Here is a 19,170-nt window from a genome sequence, read left to right on the forward strand (position 1 = left end):
CATACAATAAAATTTTACCTCTTTATAATATTTTAAGGTTTAAGTTTTGATACTACGGCGAACATTTTAGGGTTAGAAAGAATAAAAGTAGAAGTGTGCGAATGTTCGAATTTACAAATTATTTGCCTTGAATTATTCGCCGTAATTCACACAAATTCAGACACACAGAAACGAAGGTCTAATTCATCAGAATTTGCCTTAATTCGCTGAAATTCAAGGACACAGAGGAAAAGACGGGATTAATTTGAGCGAATTGAATCCCGGAAAAAATAGACCCGAAAAAAAAAGACCTGGAAAAAATTTTAAAGTCATGAAAAATTCATGTTATTTAAGATTTATTAAATTATTATTATTATTATAATTTTTATTTAATAATAATTTTAATGAAATAATATGAATTTTTCATAATTTAAAAATTTTTTTCGAGTCTATTTTTTCCGATTACCAAATTTTGTTGTGAAATAGGTCGTAGATACTTTGAAGTATCGAAAAATAATTAAAAAAAATTTAGTTTCAAAAATCACCGCTAGGCGGAAAAGTGGCGCTGTTCTTTCTCGCTTGCAGAAATAAATTTCCAGGGTATATGTCAACACTTTTTTAGTCAAAATTTTAATCCATATTATTAATGACTAAAAAAAAAAAAATTGGGACATTAATTATTAAAAGTACTAAATAAAAGTTCCAAATTTATGAATTTTGTTGTGAAATAGGTCGTAGATACTTTAAAGTATCTAAATATAATTAAAAAAATTTTAGTTCTAAAAATCACCGTTAGGTGGAAAAGTGACGCTGATTCCTCTCGCTAGTAGAAATAAATTTCCAGGGTATATATTAACATTTTTTTCGTCAAAATTATAATCTATGTTATTAATGACAGAAAAAAGGATCTTAATTAAAAATTTGGATATTAATTATTAAAAGTACTAATTAAAAGTTTCAAATTTATGAATTTTGTTGTGAAATAGGTCGTAGATACTTTGAAGTATTGAAAAATAATTTCAAAAAATTTAGTTCCAAATTAAGGGACACATACGAAAAGATCTAATTCATCAGGATTCGCCGTAATTTACATTAATTCAGACTCACACAAAGATCTAACGTTGAAAATTATAAATGAACTCTTTAAGAGTTTTAAATAAGGCTAAATTTTTGTTTATTTATAGTTGACAAATCACGGCAGTCACATAGTGGCTGCAAGGTTACTCGTAATTTATAATTTCATTTTTAAACCATTTTTTTTAATCTCTAGATATAGAATTTTTTTTATAATTTATTAATTAAAAATATTTTAGAACATAAACAAACCTGAAATGTTGTGTCTGAAGATACTGATCCTCTCTCATGAAGCCTGTTAGAGGACTGGCCCAGCCCTCAGCAAGAACTTGAAGCCACTGAAGGTCAACCTGACCTATCTCAACATCCACAAGCGACTGAGCCTCGTGCTTAGCCTTGTGAACCCTTTCTAGAGGAACAAACAGCTCCTGGACGACCTGCTCTTTTTGCCGGGGAATAATAAACTCCCTCTCGAGCAGGTCAATGATCTTAGCCGCAGACTCTTCGACCGAGCAGCCGACAGTAGTGACCACCAGCTCGGGCTTGCTCGGCCTCTCATACTCCTGGTCGATTCCGGTGAATCCCTTGATAGTCCCCAGCCTGGCTTTTTTATACAAGCCCTTGGTATCTCTGGCCTCGCAGATGTTCAACGGAGTGTCGACGAACACTTCGAAGAATGGAATGTCAAAGTCCTTGTGGATCCTCCTGGCCATCTGGCGGTCGGCCTCGAACGGAGAGACGAAACTGCAGAGACAGATCTGCCCGCTGTCCGCGAAGAGCTTCGAGACTTCTGCTACTCGACGGATGTTCTCCTTACGGTCCTCCGGACTGAAGCCCAGGTTGCAGTTCAACCCGGTACGAACATTGTCTCCGTCCAGTCCGTAAGCCGCTAGGCCTCGCTCCACCAAGATGGCTTCCACCTAAAATAATAATTAAGTTAGTCGATTTAAAGAAAATTATTAAAATTTGTAGATGTCAGATTTAAGCTGTATTATTTAGAAAATAAAAAAAATTTTGTATCTAGGATACATAATTAAGAAATGACCTTGTATCTGGTGAACTATTGACATTTTTAAAGATATAAGCTCATTCTGATGTTACACTCATCGAGACCTTTCATTTGAGTACCCACATCAATTTTTCATATATTTCATATATTTAGGTATATTATATATGGACTCTGTTATGCAATAGTGTGTTAAGTACATAGGATTTCCATAGCACTTAACACATTAATGCATAACAGTGTCCATATATGTATATATGAAAAATATATAAAAAATGCATGTGGGTAATCAAATGAAAGGCCTTGATGAATGTAACCTCAGGATGAGCTTATATCTTTAAAAATGACAGTAATTAAGAAGTTACCAAGTATTATGTGAACTACTGACATTTTTAAAGATATAAGCTCATCCTGATGTTACACTCATCGAGACCTTTCATTTGAGTACCCACATCAATTTTTCATATATTTCATATATTTAGGTATATTATATATATGTATATATGAAAAATATATAAAAAATGCATGTGGGTAATCAAATGAAAGGCCTTGATGAATGTAACCTCAGGATGAGCTTATATCTTTAAAAATGACAGTAATTAAGAAGTTACCAAGTATTATGTGAACTACTGACATTTTTAAAGATATAAGCTCATCCTGATGTTACACTCATCGAGACCTTTCATTTGAGTACTCACATCAATTTTTCATATATTTCATATATTTATACATATCACATATATTTATATATGAGAAATATATGAAAAATTGATGTGGGTACTCAAATGAAAGCTCTTGATGAGTGTAACATCAGGATGAGCTTATATCTTTAAAAATGTCAGTAATTAAGAAATTACCAAGTATCTTGTGAACTACTGACATTTTTAAATATATAAGCTCATCCTGATGTTACACTCATCGAGACCTTTCATTTGAGTATCCACATCAATTTTTCATATATTTTATATATTTATATATATTACATATATGTATATATGAAAAATATATAAAAAATGCATGTGGGTACTCAAATGAAAGCTTTTGATGAGTGTAACATCGGGATGAGCTTATATCTTTAAAAAGATCAATATTTAAGAAAGTACAGCGCAATTTAACAAAATTATTATTTAATAAAGCAAAATTTTATTTATTTATATACTACGGCAGTCACGTAGTGACTGCAAGGTTGTTAGTCTTTTTTTTATTAATGCTACTAAAATTACCCAGCAATTAAATTTCAAGTAAAAAAATAAAATTTTGTAAGTATAATTTTAAAAATTTTCTAAATGTCAAATTTTTAACTCTAATTTTTTTCAATAAAAAAAAAAATTATTAAAATCATCTGATTTAATTTTTTTTAATTTACCTGGAACGCTATTGAAGTCTTGCCTGCTCCTGACAGCCCGGTCAACCACACAGTGCACCCCCGGAAGCCTAAAACTGTTCCTAGCTTCTGGCCGCGCTTCGCTCTTGATACGTGGTGCGCTTGAGCTGAGACATTTGTGCAAGTCTATAAAGGTAATTAATATTTTTTAAAAATTAATTAAAAAAAATTTTTTCTTGCTATAATTTATTTATTAAAATTATCTGTCACTTGAAAATTTATTAATTTTATTTACTAAATAAATTCGCTCGAAAAAATAAAAATTTCTAAACGTCAATTTTTTTTCGCCATAATTTATTTGTTAAAAAAATCTTAAAATTTAGCGGCAAAATTTAAAAAATTTTAAAAATGACATTTGATAAATAATTAACAATTGTAATTGTACTTACAGTCATCATCCGCTTGCTGGGACCTGGGTCGGTGGTCATCTTCAGTAAGTAGTGAATATTCTAAGTGTCTGGTCCAGTTGGTAGTTTAATAGATAATATTTAGCTAATAGTTAAGCTATCAACTGGAAGTGAACATAGTTAACGTGGCACAGTGTCAGAAAAAGAAAACTTGTTTGTTCTTTGTTCGAATTGTTGTGTGTTGTCATCGTGCGGCGGATTCTAGGCCACCAGGTCGGAGGGGGAACTTGTGAGATGTCGGGTTTTTCGGAGACTGATTTCAGCGCCCCTCGCGGCGGAGTTATAAACTAAATTGTAAACCAAACAGCTGCTCAGTAAGTATGACAGATTTTTTTTTTTAATTTTTTAAAAATTATTATGAAAATTAAATTAGCTGTCATTTAAAAATTTTCAGATTTTTTTTTTATTGGAATAATTACACCGGCACACAAAAAAAATTAAGTAGAATGTGCATTTGACCGGACCTACCTAAGGGTACGTATTTTGGTCCGCTAAATCCGAATTCCAGGTCAGTTTGACCCCTACACCCTCGAAATTTCGAGAAAACTTCGAAAAACCGCAAAAATGATGAAAATCGGCAGTTTTAATGATAAAAAAATTTTTTGGAACTAACCCTCGCGGTTTTGAGAATGCCGTAAAAATACCGTAATTTTTCGGCATTTATGCTCATGCCGTATATTTACCGTTATAATTCGGTAATAATGCGGTTAAACTATAGTTGTTTTGGCCAGTTTTTATACTGTAGTTATCCAGTATATATACTGCACTTATGCTGTACAGTTACCAAAAATATACTATACAATTACCGCATTAATGCCCAAATTTTACCCAAAAAATTCCAAATAATTACCGTAATAATACAGTAATTTTGCCGAATATTTTCTGACATAATGGACAATTGTTAAAGATTTAGTTTTATTTTAGTTCACTTCTATGTTAGAAATGAATAAAATGAAAAATTTTAAATTTTGCTTTTTATTCTCCATCGCTACTTTGCAAAAATAAATACTGTTTTTGAATAAAAAATATGTAGAATATTATTTTTTAATTAGGTATTTAGCAGTAATTAATATAAAATAATACATATGTTAAGTAAATATATTCTAATTTTAATTTCAATTTTTAATTTCTCACTAAGAAAATTGCAAATTTTCTAAAATCGAAAAGTTATATTATTTCACATATATAATTATATTATTTAATTTTAAATATGCTTATCGTAAGATGGACGGTGTGGCTTAATGTTTATAGAATAAGCACAGAAACAAAATGATATAGAATGGGTATCTCAAATGGTAGAGTAGCCGACATGTCCTCAGGAGGTTCTGGGTTCGAATCCCAGTCCGAGCGTTATTTAATTTTACACAATTTTTTAAATATGGTTTTAATACAATCATTTTACCGCCTTATTACCGTAAATATGCCGCATTTTCAGCGTAAATATTCTAAATTTTTAGCGTAAATGTATGGCATTTTTACGGTAAATGTTCCGTAATTTTTCGATAAAAAAACTGACCAAAACAACCGAAAAAATGCTGAAAAAATACCGCATTAATACTATATAATTGCGACATTTTTTCAGCATTTACAAAACCGCTAGGGAAACTAAGCGTGATTTTCATGTACTTCGATCCGCTGAATATGAATCGAAACTTTATTGAGACCACGAGCCGTTTTAAATGTAAAAAAATCACACAAACCCTCGAAAATTCCGAAAAAAGTAATTTTTTTTGTTTTTTTACTCTCGTTTTTGACTTTTGAAGACTTAATTGCTTGTGCCTGCAACCAGGGCACTTCCACGTGGTGACGGTGGGCAACAGAACCATCTGGCAGAGTCCCTGGGTTAACGGCGTGTGTGCCGTCATGGCAGGTACAAGTGATGAGTACTTTACGGTGCAGGGAGTCGGAGCCCCAGTATCAGCGTCTGGTCAGGGTGAGAAAGCAGGCTCGCAGGTGTCATCATCAAGCGACTGCAGCTCTTCAGAGTGGGAAACTTGGCTACTGGAGAGTAAGGTAAAAGCCCCAATAGATGATCATGTACCAGTATATGATCACTCCATGTATTTGTATACCTATATTTGTGAATATAGATATACAAATACATGGAGTGATCATATACTGGTACGTGATCATCTATTGGGGCTTTTACCTTATACTATTGCAAGAAGTAATTCTCATCTATTTAATAAAAGTCCTAATTAATTTTGTTACAATTGTGGAGAATTCAATTTGGAAAGGAATCGAAGATCGTTATCTGATAAGATCAAACAAATTTATGAAGAATGTTTTGGTCTCCAAATTACTAATTTGGATTCAGCATGGGTCCACATACGATTTGTATTTAATAATTATTTAAAAAAAATTTTTTTAAAATGTCACTTGTAAAAAACTTGAAAAACTGTAAGTGAAATTTTTTAAAAATATTTTTTTGTTTTAATTTAATTATTAAAAAAAAAAATTAAAATGTCGGCTAACTCTAGTATTGTAGCCGACACTCAAAAATTTTTGATTTTTTTTTATTGATTAAAAATTAGATTTAAGAAACTATTTTTAAAAAATTCCATGTGTAATTTTTAAAATTTTCTACATGTGTTAATTTTTAAAAAATTATTTTTCAACAAAATAAATTACAAAAATTTGTGAATATAAAGTTAGCCGACATGTAAAAATTTTTATGATTTTTTTTTATTAAAAAATTATTACAAAAAAATTGAAAAAAAAATTTTTTTCATTTGTTAAAAACTTCTAACTAATAAGTGCAATTTTTTACAATTTAATAAATTAAGCAAAATAAAAAAATTAAAAACTTCGGCTTCTTTTATTATTGTCAAAAATTTTTAAATTTCGGCCAATTTAATTTTCATAAATTATTGTTTTTTTTTTTAAATCAGCTGTTTTAAAAATTTTTTTTAATTAAATTATTATTAAAAATTTTACACAATTTTTTTCATAATAAATATTTATAAATTGTTAAAATAATATTAAGTTTAATAATTTATTTTATTTTGATAGAATAACATGGAATTAAATATTAAAAATTATTATGACAGCTCTGTTTTAATTTTCTTAAACAAGTAAAAAAAAATAATTAAATTTTTTATAAATTATTAAAAAATTTAATAAAAAATTTTTGACGTGAAAATTAAAAAAAATTATTATTGTTATAAAAATTAAAAAATTGACAAGTGTTTATTAAAAAAAAAATCACACGTGATCTCAATTGATTTTTCTGACGTTTTATATGTATGTAGGCGTAACTATAGCAACTGAGTATGACATAAAATAATTTTGTAATTATTAATTTAATTGAAAAATTATAAATATTATATTTTTTGACAGGTATTAATACATATTTATTTATTTTATTAATAATTAAATAAAAATTTGTTTTTTAGAGTTACAATTGGATCTCTGTGGTGCTTAATTTATTTATCTATAGCTCAAGGTGAAGCAAAACGGGCAACTGGCCAATGCCAACAATTCAACAATTTAGATCTAAGATCTAGTCAGTCGAGAGTGTTTTAACAATCTTGGATCTCAGTTCTGCTGTGAGAGTTCAGTTGAGTTGTTATTTAGATAAGGATAATATAAAAGTTTGATGACAATGAAGACCATCTGGGTAATTGGTGGACCTGGCTGTGGAAAAGGGACTCAATGCAGCAAAATTATTGATAAATTTGGACTTCTGCATCTTAGCAGCGGGGATTTGTTACGAGAAGAAGTTGCCAGTGGAAGTCCTCGAGGTGCGTCGCTACAGGAATTAATGTCTAAAGGACTTTTTGTGCCTACGGTGAGTTAATTTTTTTTTTATTAGTAATTTTTTAATAATTTTGGGTTAAAATAGATTTGATTATGAAGTTTATTGTTTTAGGATGTGGTGCTGTCATTGATTAAAGAGCGGATGGATAAAGCGAGGGGAGATGGAAATATTAAGGGATTTCTTATTGATGGATATCCTAGGGAATTGGAACAAGGGATACAGTTTGAAAAAGATGTGAGTATTTTTATTATTATTTATATTATTAAGAGGATAAGAAAAGTCTCCAGGATACATAATTAGGAAATGACCTTGTATCTTGTGAAATATTGACATTTTTAAGGATATAAGCTCATCCTGAGATTACACTCATCGAGACCTTTCATTTGAGTACCCACATCAATTTTTCATATATTTTATATATTTATATATATATTACATATATGTATATATGAAAAATATATCAAAAATGCATGTGGGTACTCAAATGAAAACTCTTGATGAGTTTAACATTGGGATGAGCTTATATCTTTAAAAATGTCAGTTATTAAGAAATGACCTCGTATTTTATGAACTATTGACATTTTTAAAAATATAAGCTCATCTTGATGTTACACTCTTCAAGACCTTTCATTTGAGTACCCACATCAATTTTTCATATATTTTATATATTTATATATATTATATATATGTATATATGAAAAATATATCAAAAATGCATGTGGGTACTCAAATGAAAGCTCTTGATGAGTTTAACATTGAGATGAGCTTATATCTTTGAAAATGTCAGTAATTAAGAAATGACCTCGTATTTTATGAACTATTGACATTTTTAAAAATATAAGCTCATCCTGATATTACGCTCATCGAGAGCTTTCATTTGAGTACCCACATGCATTTTTCATATATTTTATATATATATTATATATATGTATATATGAAAAATATATAAAAAATGCATGTGGGTACTCAAATGAAAGCTCCTGACGAGTGGAACATCGAAATGAGCTTATATCTTTAAAAATTTCAGTAATTAAGAAATTATCTAGTATCTTGTGAACTATTGACATTTTTAAAAATATAAGCTCATTTTTACGTTACATTCATCGAGATCTTTCATTTGAGTACCCACATCAATTTTTCATATATTTATATATATCACATATATGTATATATGAAAAATATATCAAAAAAGCATGTGGGTACTCAAATGAAAGGTCTTGATGAGAGTAACATCGGGATGAGCTTCTATCTTAAAGAATATCAATAATTAAGAAATGACCTTGTATCTTGTGAACTATTGACATTTTTAAAGATGTAAGATCATCCTGATTTTACACTCATCGAGACTTTTCATTTGAGTACCCACATCAACTTTCCATATATTTTATATATTTATATATATTATATATATGTATATATGAAAAATATATCAAAATTGCATGTGGGTACTCAAATGAAAGGTCTTGATGAGTGTAACATCAGGATGAGCTTATATCTTTAAAAACGTCAATATTTAAGAAAGTACAGTACAGTTTAACAAAATTTTAACTAAAAATTTATTATTATCATAAAGGTTTGTCCAGTAGACCTAATATTATTTTTTGACGTAAAAAATGAAACAATGAAAACAAGATTACTAGGCCGAGCTGCTGTTTCCGGTCGAGCGGATGACAACGAGGAAACAATTGTCAAAAGGATAGAAATTTTCAATGAAAAAAATAGTAAAATTGTTGAACATTATAAAGACAAAGTTGTCAAGGTAAAATTATTATTTTATAATTTTAAAATTATAAAATAAATTCATTTTAATTTAAAAGTTATAAAATAAATTTATTTTAATTTAAAAAAAATTTTACATATTTAAAAATTATTGATTGTATTCACAAAAAAAATTTTTTTTTTACTTTTTATTTTACAAAAATAAAAATCTCAAATTAAATATAATTTATTTTTAGATTACCGCTGAAGGTGCAGTGGAGAGTATTTTTGACGAGGCCTCAAAAGCCCTCGAGCCTTTATTCTCATAAAAATAATTAAATTATCATTAATAAAATAAAAAAATGGACCTGAAAAATAAAAAAACCTTGGTATGGATAAATAGGATAAATTACAACACGCGCTCATTATGTTAATCAAACTCAAGGCCGTCTAATTGCCATTATTAGATAATTGCACAAATATTTCCTGTTATTAGAAAAAAAAAAAAAAAAAAAAAATTAATAAAAAATATATATCAATGTTGAGATTTAAAAAATAACTCAGTATTTTTTAAAACTTAAAATGTTACATCGAATTAAATTATATATTTATTTATTTAACTTACTATTAAAATTTATTGAAGCTAATAAATGCTTTACAGTAAATAACAACGATCTAGTACCTCAATATGAATTAATAAAAAATTCACGGTCAATTAAAAGTGTAATTCTTGAAAAAAAATTGTCATTGATAGAATGCCAAAAATTAGCAATAACGCGCAAAGCATTGGCCTTTAATTTCTTCAAAAATAAAAATAATAATAATAAAAAATTAAACTGTCAATTACTAGAATGTCCTGAAATAAATTCTTTTAGTTCACTTATACGTGATAATAAATATAATTATTATAGTTTGTACCCACGATATTTATATCCTGGTAATTAAAATTATAATTTATTTATTATTATTAAAATTTATAAATTTTTAATTTATAAAATTAATTTTTATTTAAATTTATGAATTTTTTAATTTAAAAATTTATTTTAATGAAATTTATAAATTTTTTAATTGTAAAGATTTTTTCTAACGAAATTTATGAATTTCTTAGTTAAAAATTTTTTTTTTCTAATTTTATTTAAAAAAAAGAATTTATTATTTAATTTTAAAAAATTAAAATTCATAAAAAAATTTTTTTTTTTTAATTTTTAAATTGTAAAGATGTTTAAAAAATAATATTTTTTTTTTTCATTATGTAAGTAAATATAACAGTAAAGTGTTTGCCGAGAGTAGGCGTATTTATTATCTCAGAAGAATCTAAAAATTACACAGACGCAAAGAAAACATGTGAGGAAGTAAACGGAAAATTGGCACATATTATCAGCGAAGAAAGAACCGAAGGCCTCGCTAAATTTATCACCCATAATACCCCGGTATTTGTGGGACTGAGTAATCGTCGGAGCAGCAGGGACCGTATTTGGAAAAATGAATTTGGTGAGTAATAAAAATGTACAATTATCAGAATAATAATAATTATTTTGATTTTATTTGAATAGATGAGCCATTAAACTGTTTCGATTATCGCGGGTGGAACAAAGGAGAGCCTTCTGCCTCAAGAGGATGTGTGGGTTTGATTGTTACCAAATCGCTGATAAGCGATAAAACACCTGCGTGGCGAGTGTTACCTTGCTCTCAATCTTTGCCGTTTATTTGTGAGATACTGCCAAGAGTCAAGATTAGTAAAAAAGATTTATCATTTTTATGATTTTTTTCTTAAATTGGACTATACATTCTTAACTATTGACATTTTTAAAGATATAAGCTCATCCTGATGTTACACTCATCGAGACCTTTCATTTGAGTACCCACATGCATTTTTGATATATTTTTCATATATACATATATGTAATATATATAAATATATAAAATATATGAAAAATTGATGTGGATACTCAAATGAAAGGTCTCGATGAGTGTAACATCAGGATGAGCTTATATCTTTAAAAATGTCAGTAGTTCACAAGATACTTGGTAATTTCTTAATTACTGACATTTTTAAAGATATAAACTCATCCTGATGTTACAGTCCTCAAGAGCTTTCATTTGAGTACCCACATGCAATTTTTTATATATTTTTGATATATACATATATATAATATATATATAAATATATAAAATATATGAAAAATTGATGTGGGTACTTAAATGAAAGATCTTAATGCGTGTAATATCAAAATGAGCTAATATCTTTGAAAATGTCAACAGTTTACAAGATACAGGGTCATTTCTTAATTACTGAAATTTTTAAAGATATAAACTCATCCTGATGTTACGCTAATCAAGACCTTTCATTTGAGTACCCACATGCATTTTTTATATATTTTTCATATATACATATATGTAATATATATAAATATATAAAATATATGAAAAATTGATGTGGATACTCAAATAAAAGGTCTCGATGAGTGTAACATCAGGATGAGCTTATATCTTTAAAAATGTCAGTAGTTCACAAGATACTTGGTGATTTCTTAATTACTGACATTTTTAAAGATATAAGCTCATCCTGATGTTACACTCCTCAAGAGCTTTCATTTGAGTACCCACATGCATTTTTTATATATTTTTAATATATACATATATATAAATATATAAAATATATGAAAAATTGATGTGGGTACTTAAATGAAAGGTCTTAATGCGTGTAATATCAAAATGAGCTAATATCTTTGAAAATGTCAACAGTTTACAAGATACAGGGTCATTTCTTAATTACTGAAATTTTTAAAGATATAAACTCATCCTGATGTTACGCTAATCAAGACCTTTCATTTGAGTACCCACATGCATTTTTTATATATTTTTCATATATACATATATGTAATATATATAAATATATAAAATATATGAAAAATTGATGTGGATACTCAAATAAAAGGTCTCGATGAGAGTAATCTCAGGATGAGCTTATATCTTTAAAAATGTCAGTAGTTCACAAGATACTTGGTGATTTCTTAATTACTGACATTTTTAAAGATATAAGCTCATCCTGATGTTACACTCCTCAAGAGCTTTCATTTGAGTACCCACATGCATTTTTTATATATTTTTAATATATACATATATATAAATATATAAAATATATGAAAAATTGATGTGGGTACTTAAATGAAAGGTCTTAATGCGTGTAATATCAAAATGAGCTAATATCTTTGAAAATGCCAACAGTTTACAAGATACAAGGTCATTTCTTAATTACTGAAATTTTTAAAGATATAAACTCATCCTGATGTTACGCTAATCAAGACCTTTCATTTGGTACCCACATCAATTTTTCATATATTTTATATATTTATATATATTATATATATGTATATATGAAAAATATATCAAAAATTGATGTGGGTACTCAAATGAAAGGTCTCGATGAGAGTAATCTCAGGATGAGCTTATATCTTTAAAAATGTCAATATTTCACAAGATACAAGGTAATTTCTTAATTATTTAATAATAATAATTATAAATTTCAAGATAAATAAAATTTATTACACTGAAATATTTACACTGTGGTAAAATTTCACATTTTATTTCAATAAAATAAAATAATATATATATTTATTTATTTATATAGATTTAGTAATGATCATAAAGAATATATTATTATTGTTATCGTCATATGTACATAGTAGTTATCAGTTATTATCATTAATAGCAATTAATCATATTTAATTTAAATTCAATATTAAGTACGCGATATAATATTCATTTTAAATAGCAATTGGAATTATTTTTATCGTGCAAAATATTTGAATTATAATCATCATTATCTATTTTTTAATTATTATTATTTTAAGATAAATCCGAGCCAGCGAGTTTTATTATATAAAAATACAAAAGATGAAATTATCACGGTTTTAAAAATTTTAAGGAATGTTTTTTTTTACTTTTACAATTATTTAATTAATTAATTTACTAAAATTAAAATTGTTATTAAATGCACAATGAAAATTGAAATAATTACTGGGCGTGGTTTTTTTAGCACCAATAATAAATATTAAATGCTAATCAAGTCTTGAAGTTATAAAAAAAAAAATTGTATTGGCACTGTTTGAAAAAAAAAAAAAATTATTTAATTAATTTTTTCAATTATTTTTTTTAATTAATTTTTTTTCAAATAATTTTTTTAGTTGTTAAAAAAATCAATTATTAATTTTAAATAAATGTTTTATTAATTATTAATTAATTAATTTTTAATTGATAGAAAAAAAATTTTTTTAATAATTCATTAAAATAATTAATTTTAAAAATTAATTACAATAATGATTTTAAAAAATTAATTAAAATGATTCATTTATAAAATTAATTATAATAATTAATTTGAAAAATTAATTACAATAATTAATTTTAAAAATTAATTATAGTAATTAATTTGAAAAATTAGTACAATAATTAATTTGAAAAATTAATTAAAAAAATTAATTATAATAATTAATTTGAAACATTAGTTAAAAAATTAATTATAATTAATTTGAATAATTAATTATAATTAATTTTAAAAATTAATTAAAATAATTAATAAAAAAATTAGTTATAATAATTAATTTAAAAAATTATTTAAAATAATTAATTAAAAAAATTACTAATAAAAAATTAATTAATTTTTTTTTAATAAGAAAGAACAATATAATTAATACAACCAGAATAATTGGACGGAGTAAAAAATTTAAAATAAAAATCTTCAAGACACTTTCAAAAAATCCTAAAATAAATTGAATAAAATAGTTGCCAACTCGTTGTACATAACCAACAAAATTAATCTCAACTAACCGACAAATGATTTATGTATAATTATATCAATATTAAATCCACTAATAAATATATCGTAATAAAATTCGATTTTAATATGTTTCACGTATCGACAGTCTGGGGATAATAATAAATTGATAAAAAAAAATTATAATTATTGGTAAAATATTCAAATATCCGCTCCGATATATAATTATACGGAGTTCCTTATTAGTGAAGTTCTCGGAACCGCCGCCTGGCGCTAGTTGTAATTTCTCGGCGCGAATACAGTAGAATGTTATATTATTTAAATACTTATCAAATGCTACCTATTTTCTTCTAAAAATAATAATAATAATTAAATGAAGATTTATTATTATTATAATTATAATTAAGATTTATTGCCAGATGAATTTGTCAACAGAGGGCCCACTTGCTCGGACAATTGAACCACCATTCGTTGTAATACTGTTTGTCTTTCTTCGAGTGTGGCAACCTAAAGAAAATAATTATTTAAATAATTATTAATTATAAATAATTAATTATAATTACCCGTTCAAGTAACTGGCTGTAAAGGCGGTAAGGAACGTAAGCTGGAGTTCCAGAGGTTGGAGAAACTGGACCAGCGAGGTGAGAATTGCTGCGTTGGTACCCGGAACTGCTGTCTTTGTTCTGGAGGCGCTGAAGTTCCTGGAACCCCGGTTCTGAGAACTGTTCCGGGGCTTCGGGATTTTGGACCGGTGAGTGGTTCTCGTGTGAGTGGTTCATTTCTTTTTTTACTTCGGCTTTGTCCGGCTTGTCTGTTGATAGGATTTTTTTCTGGTTGAATTTTAGTTCCTCTATCTGTAATTTTTTGAATAATTTTTGATTAAAATTGTTTTTATTTTTTATTATTAAGATGTTGAGGTTAAGTTTGGGTTACCCATGGTGGGACGGGTTGGCGATTTTTTCCGGATCCTGTTTCAGAGTCGTCGTTTCTGGATTGGTCTACTGTGTCAATTGCTCCGTTTGTGATAGAATTTTCCTGTTTTTGAAATTCAGTATTTTAATAATAATAATAACAATAATAATAATTTTGAAGATATAAGCTCATCTTGATGTTACCCTAATCAAGAGCTTTCATTTGAGTACCCACATGCATTTTTGATATATTTTTCATATATACATATATATGATATATATGTATATAAAATATATGAAAAATTGATGTGGGTACTCAAATGAAAGGTCTCGATGAGTATAACATCAAGATGAGCTTATATCTTTAAAAATGTCAATATTTCACAAGATACAAGGTCATTTTTTAATTATGTAATATATATAATGTATATTTTAAAGATATAAGCTCATTTCGATGTTACACTCATCAAGACCTTTCATTTGAGTACCCACATCAATTTTTGATATATTTTTCATATATACATATATATAATATATATAAATATATGAAAAATTGATGTGGGTACTCAAATGAAAGGTCTTGATGAGTGTAACATCAGGGTGAGCTTATATCTTTAAAAATGTCAATATTTCCCAAGATACAAGGTAATTTCTTAATTATGCATCCTGAGGCAAAATTTTTCTTATTTTTTTAATAATATAGATAATAATAATTACAGTGCTAGTCTGACGATGATGACTAGAAGGCAATCGCCTCCTAGGAGCTTTAACTCTCGACGCAGTAAGATGAAGCAATGGAGTATCTTCTTCCCTCTCAACCCCATCAAGTTCCTCATCAATCCCCTCATTATGATCCCCAGAGTCGACCTGAGAAGGACTGACATCCTCACACTTGATAAGCCGCTTGATCCCCGGAGAGATTGGCGAGGAAGCGACTTTCTTCTCCGGCAAAGTCGAGGAAGAACTCGAAGAAGATCCTAGCACTGGAGATATGGGACTGACACTTTTCCGGTCGGCGTTCGCCGTCCGGGTGTCCAGGCTCTTCCTGGCGTAAGCTTTCTCTCCCTTCTTTCCAGTATTCCACAGCTTTGAGCTGCTACTAGTGCTGGTGCTGGTGCTGGTGCTAGTGCTGGTGCTGGTGTTGGTACTCTTCAATCCGCGGTTCAGTTCCAATGGTCTTACTTTGTTGACTTCTTCTTGGTGGGGTGATTTTTTTCCTTGGATTACTTTTACGAAATTGTCGGGGAATAAACCTATTTTTCCACGCAATTCACCTTTCCACCATCCCTGAAATTTTTAAAATATTGATAATTATTTAATTATTTTTAATGAATTTTTATAAGTTAATTTTTTATAAAATTAATTTTTAACAATAATTTTGGGCTTAAAAATTAATAAAATCAATTTTCAACATTAATTATGGGCTTAAGTATTGAAAAGTTAATTTTTAAATAAAATTTTGGGATCAAATATTAAAAATTAATTTTTAACATTAATCATAGGCTCAAATATTAAAAAATTAATTTTTTATTAAAATTTTGGGCTCAAGTATTAAAAGAATTAATTTTTAACATTAATTATGGGTTCAAGAATTAGAAAATTAATTCTTTACTAAAATTTTGGGCTCAAAATTAATAAAATTAATTTTTAACATTGACAGTGGGCTCAAGTATTGAAAAATTCATTTATAATATAATTTTGGGCTCAAAAATTAAAAATATTAATTTTTTGTATTAATTGTAGGATCAAATATTAAAAATTAATCTTTAACATCAATTATCGGCTCAAAAATTAAAAAAGGTTAACTTTTAACATTAATTATGAGCTCAAAAATTAAAACAATTAATTTTTAATATTAGTTTAGGGATCAAACATTGAAAAAATTAAATTTTAGCACTAATTTTGGGCTCAAAAATTGAAAAAAGTTCATTTTCAACATTAATTGTGTGATCAAATATTAAAAATTAATTTTTAACATTAATTATGAGCTTAAGCATTAAAAAAAATCAAATTATTCTTCAATTTTGGGCGCAAAAATTTAAACAAGTAATTTTTAACATTAATTTTGGACTCAAAAATTAAAAAAAATTAATTTTGAACATTAATTGTGGGATTAAACATTAAAAAGTAATTTTCAGCATTAATTATGGGCTCAAGAATTAAAAAATATATTCTTGACTAAAATTTTGGGCTCAAAAATCAAAAAATTCAATTTTTAGCTTTAGTTTAAGGATTAAACTTAAAAAGAATTAATTTTTGACATTAATTATGGGCTCAAGAATTAAAAAATTAATCTTTAACATCAATTATGGAATCAAATGTTAAAAAAATAATTTTTTACTAACAATTTGGGCTCAAAAATTAAAAAAATTAATTTTTAACATTAATTATGGGCTCAAAAATTTTAAAAATTAATTTCTAACATTAATTGTGGGATCAAATATTGAAAAATTACTTTTTTACTAGAATTTCATGCTCAAAAATTTAAAAATTTAATTTTTAACATTAATTGTGGAATCAAATATTAAAAAATTAATTTTTTACTAAAACTTTGGGCTCAAAAATTTTTAAAATTAATTTTTAGCTTTAGTTTAAGGATCAAACATTAAAAAAATAATTTTTTACTAAAATTTCGTGGTCAAAAATTAAAAAAAATTGCTAAAATAAAATAAAAAAAAACAAACAAACAAACCTTATCAGGCGCATCCCTGGAGATCAAAGTAACAATTTCGCCTTCAGCAAGTGTCAGTTCATCCTCATTAGCAGCTTTATAAGAAAAGAGCACCAGACACATCTCCTTGGTGTCCTCAGCCGGAGCCGGAGCAGAGACAAAATTAGAAGGAAAGACTCCGACCCGTCCTCTGAGCCGCCCAGTCCACCAGCCCTCTTCAACCTGTCCCAAATATTCGACCATGTCATTTGGAGCCAAGGCTAGTTCATCTTCATTGCACGGGTCATAACTAAACAGCACTTTGCACCACTTACTAGTTGAACTATTCCCACTATTATTATTACTACTACTATTATTATTATTATTACTATTATTACTATTTCCACAAGAACCGTTTCGGAGTGTCACTAATTCTTTCTTAACCTCAACACTAACTTCACTTTTCACTCCACCGCTTGGCTCCAACACCTTAACAAGTCATCAATAATTAATAATTAACTATTATTAATTAATTAATTATTTATCAAATAATTAAATAATTAATTAATTATCAATTAATTAATTAATAATTAATTAATTAATAATTAATTAATTAATAATTAATTATTTCTTTTTTTAATGAATAAAACTTACCTTGACAAAGTTATCAGGAAACATTCCGCGCTTATCTCTGAGTGTGCCTTCCCACCAGCCTTCAGACATTATTTTGACATCTTTAATAATATCTCCTTTTCTTATTGTCAGTTCATCGGGTTCCTGTGCGACATAATTAAACTCAACTAGGGCTTCCATTATTTATTGATTCCTGTATCCTTACAACCCACTCGACTATTGTACACTTGATTCACCATTAAACCTATATAAAAAAAAAAAAAAAAAAATTATTAATGGATTATTATTAGGTTACCTTCACTCTTCGGGATGAAAAAAGGTCGAATCAATACTTTAGTTTATTATTATTTTAATTATAATATAATAATTTTTTATAATGAAACTATAAAAATTAAATAATGATTTTTGTTAAAATATAAGCTCATCCTGATGTTACACTCGTCAAGAGCTTTCATTTGAGTACCCACTTGCATTTTTGATATATTTCTCATATATACATATATGTGATATATAGAAATATATAAAATATATGAAAAATTGATATGGGTACTCAAATGAAAGGTCTTGATGAGTATAATGTCAGGATGAGCTGATAATTTAAAAAATGTCAATAGTTCACAAGATACAATGTCATTTCTTAAATATTGAAGTTCTTGAAGATATAAGCTCATCCTGATGTTACTCTCATCGAGACCTTTCATTTGAGTACCCACATCAATTTTTCGTATATTTCATATATTTATATACATTATATATATGTAAATATGAAAAATATATGAAAAATCGATGTGGGTACTCAAATGAAAGGTCTTAATGAGTGTAATGTCAGAATGAGCTTATATCTTTAAAAATGTCAATAGTTCACAAGATACAAGGTCATTTCTTAATTACCGA

The 19,170-nt window shown here is 27.2% G+C and overlaps 4 protein-coding genes across 10 annotated transcripts in view; 2 read left to right on the top strand and 2 right to left on the bottom strand.

Moving 5' to 3' along the window:
• LOC123263522 (bifunctional 3'-phosphoadenosine 5'-phosphosulfate synthase) overlaps positions 1-4,135 on the bottom strand; it is a 6,735-nt gene extending 2,600 nt beyond the window's left edge. Inside the window, exons 1-3 of the mRNA XM_044726367.1 lie at positions 3,833-4,135; positions 3,426-3,569; positions 1,306-1,973 (exon numbers count right to left, since the gene is read on the bottom strand). Coding sequence (XP_044582302.1) covers positions 1,306-1,973; positions 3,426-3,569; positions 3,833-3,871 — 851 coding nt within the window. The 5' untranslated portion in view covers positions 3,872-4,135. The remainder of the gene's footprint in view (positions 1-1,305; positions 1,974-3,425; positions 3,570-3,832) is intronic.
• The window catches only part of LOC123263610 (adenylate kinase isoenzyme 1), a 24,184-nt gene extending 9,553 nt beyond the window's left edge, over positions 1-14,631 (top strand). Inside the window, exons 1-6 of one of the 7 annotated variants that reach the window (XM_044726510.1) lie at positions 7,082-7,140; positions 7,246-7,640; positions 7,722-7,844; positions 9,184-9,369; positions 9,566-9,639; positions 14,592-14,631. In XM_044726510.1, the coding sequence (XP_044582445.1) occupies positions 7,449-7,640; positions 7,722-7,844; positions 9,184-9,369; positions 9,566-9,637 (573 nt within the window). In that variant the 5' untranslated portion in view covers positions 7,082-7,140; positions 7,246-7,448 and the 3' untranslated portion in view covers positions 9,638-9,639; positions 14,592-14,631. Of the gene's footprint in view, positions 1-3,257; positions 3,269-5,165; positions 5,571-5,639; positions 5,864-6,071; positions 6,188-6,754; positions 6,765-7,081; positions 7,190-7,245; positions 7,641-7,721; positions 7,845-9,183; positions 9,370-9,565; positions 9,641-14,591 lie in introns of those variants that run through there. The other 6 variants (XM_044726511.1, XR_006509182.1, XM_044726512.1 and 3 more) reach the window with 6 other exon arrangements.
• LOC123263586 lies at positions 9,780-11,143 on the top strand. The gene is made up of 3 exons (XM_044726479.1): positions 9,780-10,245; positions 10,566-10,799; positions 10,862-11,143. Exons 1-3 carry the CDS (start codon positions 9,891-9,893, stop codon positions 11,068-11,070), a joined length of 798 nt encoding a protein of 265 aa, XP_044582414.1. The 5' UTR covers positions 9,780-9,890; the 3' UTR covers positions 11,071-11,143.
• Positions 14,014-18,456, bottom strand: LOC123263533 (SH3 domain-containing kinase-binding protein 1-like). The gene is made up of 6 exons (XM_044726387.1): positions 18,298-18,456; positions 17,686-18,132; positions 15,711-16,280; positions 15,016-15,117; positions 14,646-14,936; positions 14,014-14,589 (listed from the first exon to the last, which is right to left on the bottom strand). Exons 1-6 carry the CDS (start codon positions 18,454-18,456, stop codon positions 14,485-14,487), a joined length of 1,674 nt encoding a protein of 557 aa, XP_044582322.1. The 3' UTR covers positions 14,014-14,484.
• Between the last annotated feature and the right edge of the window lie 714 nt (positions 18,457-19,170).

The sequence above is a fragment of the Cotesia glomerata genome, linkage group LG4 (assembly GCF_020080835.1).
Source record: "Cotesia glomerata isolate CgM1 linkage group LG4, MPM_Cglom_v2.3, whole genome shotgun sequence".
NCBI classification, from domain to species: domain Eukaryota; kingdom Metazoa; phylum Arthropoda; class Insecta; order Hymenoptera; family Braconidae; genus Cotesia; species Cotesia glomerata.

Coding starts and splice junctions, on each gene's coding strand:
- LOC123263586 (XM_044726479.1), top strand. CDS start 9,891: ATGTTACATCGAATTAAATTATATATTTATTTATTTAACTTACTATTA. Junction 10,246..10,565: donor CCCACGATATTTATATCCTG/GTAATTAAAATT, acceptor TCATTATGTAAG/TAAATATAACAGTAAAGTGT. Junction 10,800..10,861: donor TATTTGGAAAAATGAATTTG/GTGAGTAATAAA, acceptor TTATTTGAATAG/ATGAGCCATTAAACTGTTTC.
- LOC123263533 (XM_044726387.1), bottom strand. CDS start 18,456: ATGGAAGCCCTAGTTGAGTTTAATTATGTCGCACAGGAACCCGATGAA. Junction 15,118..15,710: donor ATCATCGTCAGACTAGCACT/GTAATTATTATT, acceptor TTTCAAAAACAG/GAAAATTCTATCACAAACGG. Junction 14,590..14,645: donor ACAGCCAGTTACTTGAACGG/GTAATTATAATT, acceptor TATTTTCTTTAG/GTTGCCACACTCGAAGAAAG.